The sequence below is a fragment of the Xiphophorus couchianus genome, chromosome 19 (assembly GCF_001444195.1).
Source record: "Xiphophorus couchianus chromosome 19, X_couchianus-1.0, whole genome shotgun sequence".
Taxonomy (NCBI): Eukaryota; Metazoa; Chordata; class Actinopteri; order Cyprinodontiformes; family Poeciliidae; genus Xiphophorus; species Xiphophorus couchianus.
Genome location: NC_040246.1, coordinates 3,301,914 through 3,312,154, shown reverse-complemented (window position 1 = coordinate 3,312,154; position 10,241 = coordinate 3,301,914). Strand labels below are relative to the sequence as shown.

At 43.4% G+C, this 10,241-nt stretch overlaps 1 protein-coding gene across 5 annotated transcripts in view; it reads left to right on the top strand.

Annotated features, from left to right (window-relative positions):
- The first annotated feature begins 5,890 nt into the window (after window positions 1-5,890).
- Window positions 5,891-10,241, top strand: part of actn1 (actinin, alpha 1) — a 59,990-nt gene continuing 55,639 nt past the window's right edge. For 3 of the 5 annotated variants that reach the window (XM_027999808.1, XM_027999811.1, XM_027999810.1), the window contains exon 1: window positions 6,186-6,284. In XM_027999808.1, coding sequence (XP_027855609.1) covers window positions 6,186-6,284 — 99 coding nt within the window. Of the gene's footprint in view, window positions 6,285-10,241 lie in introns of all 5 variants that reach the window. The other 2 variants (XM_027999809.1, XM_027999812.1) reach the window with 1 other exon arrangement.

The following is a 10,241-nucleotide window of genomic DNA, read 5'->3' as shown; positions in this document are numbered from 1 at the left end:
CGAACTATTTTGACACATTGTGGGCCAAACACTAACGACCAGCAACATTTACAGACTGAAATATACAGAAAAAAAAATATTTTTATTGTAATAAGAAAAAAGGAATAAATGTAATTACATTTAGCCACTAGGGGGCAGTAGAAACGACACACTGTCGTGGAGAAGGTTCTGCAAAGTTAGATCATTGGAAATGATGCTAAAATTAATCAAACAGGAGTTTTTTTTTAAATAATTGTTTGTTTTTCCGGAATCTTTAAAGTGTGAAGCTGGATTTATCAGATAGATAGTATAATTTAGACAAAAATTATTTTTTTTGTAGCTAGGTGACTTGAAGTATCCTTTTTTTCCCCCCCAATTTACTTCCAATTTCAAATTAACATTTTTAATCTGTGCCTACTCCTAAGTGAATCTGACCTGATGTGGAAAAAGTTTTATTCCCACTGGAGATACTTTGTGTGAATTGATGAAGATATTTCTGAGGAAAAGCACAAAACAAATTCTGACCCATCTTGAGGTGAAGACCAGCGTTTGGCTGCCTGTTTCCTGCAGATGACGGCATCACGCGTACTGCGACTCCTAAAGCGCATGACGTCCCTGCTGTCTGAGGGAACGGGCATCGCTGCTTTGATTTAGTGAGAAGAGAGAGCTGATGGGTAGAAACTACACATGTCAACAGCTGTGAAGACGGATCGATTAGGAAAACGCACCTAGAAGGAGGAGATGACTGAAGGACAAGTGAAAAACAAATCAAAGAGGAATGAGTAAACGAGCGAAGAAATAGGAAAGGAAAGAATGAAGGACACATGGAAGGAAGTAAGTAAAGATACAAGGAAGGAGTAGAAGAAGACTAACTGATACAAGAAAAGAAGAGGGGACAAAAGGAATGAAGAAAGTGAAATAAAAAGTAAGGAAAGACATTAGGAAATGGAGGAAGATAGAAAGAAATTAGGAAACAGGAAAAACAATGAGAAATAATGTAGGAAGGAAAAACAAGACCCTAACCTTTAAATCAGTTACTGATTTTAAAAAGTAACTTGGCTCAACCGTTAGACTACGGGACTGGAAATAAGAATTACTCTCCGCATCTTCTTTTTCCTAAAGTTATCCACACCTGGGAAAAACGTGACTCAAATTCCATACTTTAGTAGGAATCCTGCAGAGTTTGCGCTTGGTGAAACCTTCACTTGCTTTGTGAAAAACAAGAAACCAGAGGAAAGGTGGGGTGGCGCTCGCCCAGGATTGTTATTCATGCAATCACAGGCAACATCCTGGCTTACCAAGTGGATGCTCCGGACGTAATCTGGAGGCAAAACTTCACATCAGTCCTGTATTTTATAAATTCCTCACATTCCTTCATTTACGTGCCGAGTCAAAATAATTTCCTCAACTTAGAAATAACGCGTATCGGCAGGAAGTAGCCTTCTTGTAGCTCTGTGCCACCTCTTGACCACATGTTGCTCTTCCCACGCCTCTACACAGTCACGCCGTGGACGACGCAGCGTTAACGTATTTATCTGTATTTATACAGGCGAGGTTAGCCGAGGCTCTCCTCTTCCTCCACATTCACAACTGGGAGGAGCCCAGTAGAACCACAGCCTTGGAAGGCTTTCCTCTAGAGCAGATAGATGAAACACTGCAGTGAACTGTCCTTTTTTTTTTTTTTTTTTGCATCTTCTATTTCACAGCCCATCCTAAGTTGGGCTGATGCTGAAAAGTGGTACTGTAACGTGCAAAGTTCTGATGTGATCCCACGTGGCGTTTTAACCCAAACACGGCCCAGTGGGAACCATCGCCGCCCATGCAGCAGTTTTCCATACATGGCTCCGGCCTTAACGGCGACTGGAGAATTCCCCTTCCGACATGACTGGAATACCTTGGGTGGCTGCCAGAGACCAAACACGACGCGCCAGCTCTTCACATGGGCCTTCCAGGGAACCGGCAGGAGCGTTCTCTTCTTCTCCAAGCGGTTCTGTTTGAGCATTTTGTCACGAAACCAGCCTTTGCAAAACGGCTCAGGCTTGGATCAGACGGATAACATATGTTACCAAAAACTTTCACAACTCTGAGTATTATTGCATGTAGGTCTGAACTTTGACTAGGCCATTTAAACACATTAGTATGCTATGACATCATACTGGGTAGTTATATAGATCCAAACAAGTCTTTCTCAGCTCCCAACAGATTTTCTTTATATAATTGGGTCCATCCATCTTTCATCACCTCTGACCAACTTCCCTGTCTCCGCCAAGAACGGCATCCCAACATCATGATACTGCCACTACCATGTTCTTTTAGTTTCCCTCCAAATAGCGTAATAAATGTTAGTTTTGTTCTAATGTGACCAGTGGACTTTTTTTTTTTCCTTCTTCAACATGACTGCTTTTGGGGCAGGACAATAAATCAATAACAATATATACTGTGATAGACATGTGATCAGTATCAATAGATAATACGTCTGATAGAATATTCAATAATTTCACTGAACTCTAAGCCAGAAAAACTCAGCATTCTGGGAGATGTAGGCAGAGGAAATACATCAGCTGTTCAGCTTCTCAGGGCCAGCTAAGCTAAGTTGGTGGCTGGACTAACTCACTCACTCTTTGGTTACCTAGCAACAACCTGATGAGTAACTTGCGCAGCAGCAGTTTCAGGTTTCGCCACTGTGCCTCATAACTACTGAAATATAAACGTGGAGGGAAAATTGTAGATAAAACAGGAAAGGTCACACCACCAGTTTGGCAGCATTTCAGATTTTTACAATACAAAATGAATCAATAATTATTATCGACTGATATGAGATACGTTTTTCAGCCATATCGTCCATCGTAACTTTCTTTCAACACTGGCTTTTTTCTAGCTTCCCGTCATCTGGCGACTCAAACGAAGAAAAAAACGCGCGTTCCCCACCAGGAATAATATTTCCGCCATTGTTTTAGCGCCCCTGCTAGCTCAGCGCCCCTATGTGTCGCATATATAGTGCATACAGATTATTACATTTATTAGTAGCGAAGTACAGAGGAAACTTCTGTTTCACCATATGAGGGCCATTTTTGATAGAATAAAAAAATGAGGAGTACATTTCTGCCAATAAATCTCGGAAATTTTTAGATTTTCTGAATTTTTCTGGGTGGGGGGAAAGGGAGAAAATTTCTGAACTCCCAAGTCAAAAAATTTCTGAGTTTTGAAAAGTCAAACAAGATATCTTTTGAAACTGATAAACTTCAAAAACAATTCTGGAATATTTCTGAGATTAATCTCAAAGAAATATTGAGATATTTCTTTGTTTTTTGGTGGAAATTTACTCCCTTTTTTAATTGTGTAATTATTGTGATTTTATATCTTTAATGGTCCTAAAACATCGTCGTAATTTGGGAGATAAAACACCAGAACACCACCAATCGTTCTCAACAAATGAGAAAACCCCATTTAGCTTCCTCCGCTAACGCACCATTAGTGTGGCTGAACACTTTATTCTCATTAAACAGCATCTTTTATAAATGATTTCAATCGCAACTTTGCGTTAATAACTTAAATATTAACGCAAAGGACGTTATTAATTTGTCAGTATGAATATTCTACATCGCCAGACAGTTTCCTGAGTGCTCCTGAATGTAACATTAATGAATGTCTTTGTTTTGCAAATGGCTGAGGGCTAATTAGCTAATGGAAGTGTGTATAATTGTCACAGTGGCAAGCGGCGCTCCGCTGCTTTTATTCCCTTCAATCTGCAGAGAGCTGCGGTGTTTTCTCCGCTGCCGTTTCTTTCAGCTCGGGTCGGAACCAGGCAGGCAGTGAGCTGGCAGTCTGCTCCCCTTCCCCGTGACATCACTTTCCCAAACACTCACCACTGGAAGTTTGTCCATATATGGAAGAGCTCCACTTTCTCCCGTTAGGGCTATCCTACTATTCTGCTTCATATGTGTAGGCGTGTGTGTATGTGTGTGTGTGTAAGAGAGAGAAAGGGAGACATTAAGAGGAAGAGTCAGCTTACCTTACAAGGCAGACGGACTTGGCCATCTCTCCACATGCTTACAATTGCTGATGTTTGACACACCTTTCTGCTTCCATATAGCGGCGTTGCTCATTGGTGGGTTGTGCGAGCAAAACCTCTTGAGTTCACATCTGTAAAAAAAACCAACTTCCTTCCACCTCTACAGTAGAAGAAGATAAGAATGAAACAGTCCCACAGTGGCTTTCTGAGCTTCTCTTTGGTTTGGCATTTTTCAGGTTTTTTTGAGGCTATTCATTAAAATCCATGTCCATTTTAGATTTCTTAGGTGACGTTTGTAATATTTATCAAGCAAAAAGAACATCAGTATAAATGGTATTTTTAGGTTTGGCCGTAAGGCTTTTACATTTACGCCATTGTTGTGAAATTTCCACCTGCTGGACGCATTTAAGAAATGTGGATGGAAGTTGAGATTGACCAGGAATCTTGGTTTATTTTTCTTCAAAGTCACATATCTATTTTAAAAACTACAGACTAAAATTATTATTATTATTTTTTTCATGTGAAGAACAAAATTGCAAACATTTCAATTGGCAACCATCTGAGAAAGCAGCTGCCACCAGTGGAGACATAGAGTCCCTCCAATAAGTGTTGAGCTCTTTCGCATTTTGTTGTGGTGCAACCAGAAACGGACGCGTTCTGGGAGAATCGTATCTTTTGAACCAACACAAAATTGTGGATCTTTGCATAATTGAAAGAAAATACTTGTTTTACAACCAAAAATCGGAAAAAGGTGACATTTAATCAGTCAATCTTCTGGATCGAAAACAATGCATTTTTATTTAGGAGTCGGTTTAAATGTTTAAAGGTCACAACATTGACAATTCACAAATATTTTTAGTGTCTAGATGTGCAAAGATTGTTGCTGTGCCAGATCTCCATTGAACACAGATTCTTTAAAACAATTTGAGTTTTGTTTGTTTAAATGAAAACGCAACAACTCCATTTTGATGGGTTTTTTGGCACCAGGCTGACCCACGTCCGGCTCGTTGCAATATCGGTTTGTGCAAAAATGATATTACACAGTGATGCATAGAATGCTGTTCTCGTCCTTTCATGTTTCCAGCTGTTGCGAATTCAGACTTTGCATGCCAATAAGATAAGCAGCATGGTGGACGGAGAGTCTGCAGCCTGCAGCAGATTGTCATGCCTGACATAGACGATGCTGCCCAAGGAAGTAAATGTTTTTTGCTTTTCACATCTTGTGCATAATAACAAGCAACTGACAAGGAAATTAACAAAAGAAAAGACTCAAAGAAAAGGAAGGTTGCAAAAACGAAAAGACCCAAGGAAGGAGACACAGGAAGTGAGGGAAAGATAGAGGCAAGGAAGAAAACAAAGAAAGTGGATATGGAAGGATGTGTAAGAAAGGATGGAGAAATGTAAAGAGGAGAGGAAACAAACAGTAGAAGGAAAAATACAAACTTGTTCTCATGATCTCCTTTCTTTTCATTTTCAGACCTGAAAAATAGGGGGGAAATTTAATCCCACGCTCGTCCACACTATGCAGGAGTCTTGTGAAAAACAAAAAACAGAAGGAAAGGTGGGGAGGGCTCACTCGGGACCCCATTAACTCAAGTACCGCCACTGTCCGGTGTTACAAACATTTCTGTCCGCCGCCTTAGCTGCTGCAGAAGGTCAACGGCGAGACTTTTAGTCAATGTTCGTATAAAAATCGACACCGTTAGTTTTCTCAAAGCTCAATAAAGTCTTACGTTTGGCTCAACCTGTGCATGCAACCTTGGACTTAAAAGCCTGGCCGCTGACAGCCACGGCATCCAATGGAAGACCGGAGGGCGGGTTCCGTCCCGAGCGTCGTCCAATCAGATTACAGCAGCCAGTTATTGATTCCGATTTGGCTGAGGCAAAGTTTTAGCGTCTGTCGCTCCTTCGATACAAGACCTGCCTACAGCTTCCAGCGGGCTGCTCCTGCTAGGAGGGGAATACGGAGAGCAGATAGAGGCAGAGGCAGAGTTGGAGGGGTGGGAGACAAAAGGAGAGAGAGAAAGAAAGAAAAGAGAGAGAGAGAGAGAGCGAGCGGGAAGCCGGGGGTTGGACAGTTAATTTCATCCACACACACCGAGGAGAGCAGCCCGTACAGCCGCAGCGAAAACATCACCTCGCCCCGCTGGGACGCAAGCAGAGAGCGACCGCATCCAGCCAGCGTTCAGATAGTATGGAACACTATGACGGAGAGAACGACTACATGCACCAGGAAGATGACTGGGACCGGGATCTGCTCCTGGACCCAGCCTGGGAGAAACAGCAGAGAAAGGTGAGCCCGACCGACAGACAGACCGACAGACAGACAGACTGACTGACTTCCCGGTGCCTCGGCTGCGGAAGAGAGAGACGGTGGTGGGGGGGGGGTTATGTTGCCGTCTGCTCCGCTTCTAGTCACAATAAGACGCGGTAATGTTGTTGCCACGCAGCAGTGCGGGCACATTTCCTCTTCAGGGTGACTCAAAGTGGGCAACAGTTTGATTATGGGCCTCCTTAAAAAAAATATATATTTTTTTAAAAGACACCTGCGAGACCTTATCAACTGGGCTTCTTCTCCCAAACTTTTCTCCCTCTTCCTGGAAAATTAAAATGTGTCCCGGAAGCAGCATCCTGCAGCAGGGAGGCCCACCGGCCCGCATGGGTTTGCAGGGAGCAGAGGGGAGGTGAGCCGGGCTGCGGGGGGCGCAACAGATGTCAGCCACGCGTTGGACTGGCCACCTCCTGTCATCTGGTTTATGATGCGACTTGGACTAGGCCGAGATTAACAACCATGTACCGTGCGCGCGCCTTTATGGAAAACCTAATTTCAAATTCAACTCGAGTCGCTTAGAAGTAATTTTGTTTTCTAAAAGTGCTCCACTCTCTGTTGTGCTTTTGACGTCCATATATTGTCCCAACTCTTTCCCCCACGCGCCTCACAGCTGCTTCTCCCTCCCCCTCGCACCCACCCCCTCCCCCCGTCCACTCTTAACACAGGGGTATGATATGAATGGTCTGTTTCGAGAAGGGGGTGTTACATACTTTTCCTCCTCTTTGAGAAAAAAAAGGGGGGCAGAAGGAAAAACGCTGTGGAATCTGAGTAAGCGTCGCGGTTTGGGCTGGGCTTGCATGGGAGCGAGCGTGCCCAAAAATGGTAATAATCGGCCCCTCTCGCTGCACTTGGAAAAACTTTTTCCCAACTTTCTTTTTCCTTTTTTTCTTTCTCTTCTTTTTGCTCAGTGGTAGCTCACGGCTCCCAGTTTCCTGGATTATGTCATCCGCAGGCTGCTACCAGTCCTGAGAGCAAATGCAGTGGGAACTGAGAGGGCTAAAGGTGGTGCATCAGGTGGACACCGTCTCTTTCATTGAAGCAATGGAGCTGGACTAGGATCACCTGAAATACAGAGACGGTCCTACATGACATGCGACCCTGAGCAGAATCTTATGTAAAAGCACCCCCTTTTTCTTTTCTTTTTTTGGGGGGGGGGGGATTCCATGCTTGAATGTTGGACATTCCTCAGATAGCATCACATCATCATGCATCAGTTGTGCATACATGACCGCATACATGTAGCCTGGCCATTCCTTTCCCATGCAATTCCACTATATTCTCATCTCTTCAGTTCTCAGCTGGGGTTTCTTCCATTGAGCTGGATTTCTCCATTAGAATTTCAACCGGGCCAATCAGCGAACAGAAGAAGTTGTGAATGATGACGTTGATTATCGGCGCTGTTTTGGAACTGTAGTCTGTCCGTTGTATGAAGTAAACGAGGCCGTAACATTAACAGCCACCTTGTTCGGCTTGGCACATCTCTCTCCGCGGTAGAGGAGAATGCTGTTTATGGTGTAGGCAATTTCTGCTAAGCGTCGTAGTGTCGAACTGGCGCATTACATACGACACGGCCAAACGTTACTGATGGGGTGAAAGTTAAAACTTAAACAGAGTCCACACCTTTGGGAATCAAAAGCCCGGAGGCTGGTACAGACGGTTCGGACCATCTGTACGAAGCAAAGTGTAGAACCAAGGGCTGTTTTTTTACTTGGCTAGCATACATGACCAGATACATACTGTTGTGCCAGTGGATGGCTTCACTGTGATGCTTTGTCTGTTTTTATTGTAAACGTGGCCTGTACTGCTGACCTGTACTTCACCATTCCTGGGTTTCCTGGAGTTGTAGATGCACAGCACAGCGGTACAGTCGGGATGGGACTAATGACGTCACACAACACACTCCATTGATTGGGTGACAGAAAAACATTCCTTTTTGTGATGAGCACAAGGTGTACTAGTGCCCAAATGTTGGGCACTAGTATGATGCCACATTGGGTTGATCCCGCCTCAGTGAAAGTCCAACTGGCTGTAGAACCTTTGATTTAAAAAAATAAAGTCAACAAACTTTCATGGCTTTTCAAGGCTTTCATGTAGGGATTTGTTATTGTCCACGATTAATGAAGGCCTATCTTTTGATGCCTATTTAAGATTGTTTACAAAAACCAACCATAAGATTGGAAACTGTATCCTTACACTACATTTCAGCAGTAAGACACTTATTTTCTCACTTACTCCTAAATATTGACAGATACTTCACCCCAGTGGACGTTTCTGATATTCTACGATGTTGACTCGGTTAAGAAAGCTTCTGGAAGGTTCTCCCAACATGTCACCTGAAATTCTCGTAGCTTTATTATTTTGTTTTAAAGACATCTCTGACTTTGCAAACACAGCTTCATTAGGCTAACACAGCATGTCTATTGGTTTGGTGTTACTCATTGATAAGTTAGCTTGTAGCATATTTTGATGCTCCTGTTCAAGGTATCGGGAGCAAATTGTTTGTCAGGGACTCCTGATAGCGATCTTTTGCTCCTGCTTTTATATTCGTACCAGATTCTGACCCCATAATCTGGATCTCAAAGCTACAATTGACTCTTCGGACCAAATGTTGTTTTTCCAGTCTGTTAGTGTGAAGTTCTGGTGAGCCTGGGTGAATTGTAGCCTCGGTTTCTTGTCCCTAGCTGACAAGAGTTGCAACTGGTCCACCTATCGTGCATCTTTAAGGCTCAAATGCCATACTTTCGGAGATGGTGTTGTGCGTACGTTGGTTGTAGAGATTGGTTAATTGCCGTGGAGAAATACCTTCTCCTGTGCTGACCTGCATATTTCTGTCCCTGCATGACCCTCACTGATCTAATCATCCATCAGAAAGCAGGAATGTTTCAGTCATCCACTCCGCAATGATAAAGCGGTTATGTTGTGATTCGACCATACGCACAATTACAGGCTGAGAGGGATGCACGCTGAAACACAAACCACTTAAATTCCTTCCAGGCTTTGGCAGTAAGCCTTGCAACAGATAACCTGAAAATCTTTCATGTCTGCTGAATCTTTCCCTCCCCAATCTCTCTTTAGCTAAATATTCTAATTCTGAACCAACCTGCATTCTTCAGCTCCTGTTTTCTGCCCTTGAAGGTATTTTTTTCCCTCTATTCTAACAAAGCCCAAGAACAGATAAGTGAAGTACAGCCGGGACAATCTGTAATCAAACGTAACTGAAGTTAGCTCAGTTCTGCTTCGCCTGAAGAAAGCCTTTTGAGGCGATGAGGAGACAGCGGACAGTTTACAACCAGAGCAGCCCTGACCGCGCTTAATGCGGTTAGAGACTTTGCTGAAATAGGGGAAGTGAATGTCGGAGAGGTGTGGATGTTTAGCCAGGCCCCGCTTCTGCAATTTTCTTGCACAAAACCCCAGCATGTCGGAGTGTGCTTAAATATTTTGTGTTCCATTCAAGTCCCAACCTGCCGTGCAGGAATAAAGGCGCTGGCATCCTCTTATCTCCCGATCTTAATGTCTTTGCAGACCCCACCTACGCTCTGACTTTAAAGCCACAACCTTTACATGTTTTGCTAAACTGCGTATTAGCGTCATTGATATTTAGTCTAAATGATTTACTGTTTTGTGAAAAAGCATTTGCCCACTGACTGATTAATCAAGGAGAAAATAAATTCAAACCCACCTAGCCATATGTGATAAGAAATAATGAGTTGTGTATGCCAGCTCTGCATGGCCTGTTTTTGGTCATGTCGCAGACTTTGGATCGTTGACCTGCTGCGTCACCTAAGTGGACTAGAGCTTAATTTCACAAACTGATGGGAAGAGAGTCTCTTATTTGACAGAATTATTACTGGTTCTGTTGGCTACGGCTGGACGTCCAGGTCCTGAAGCAACAAAGCTGCCAGGCTATCAAACCACCAC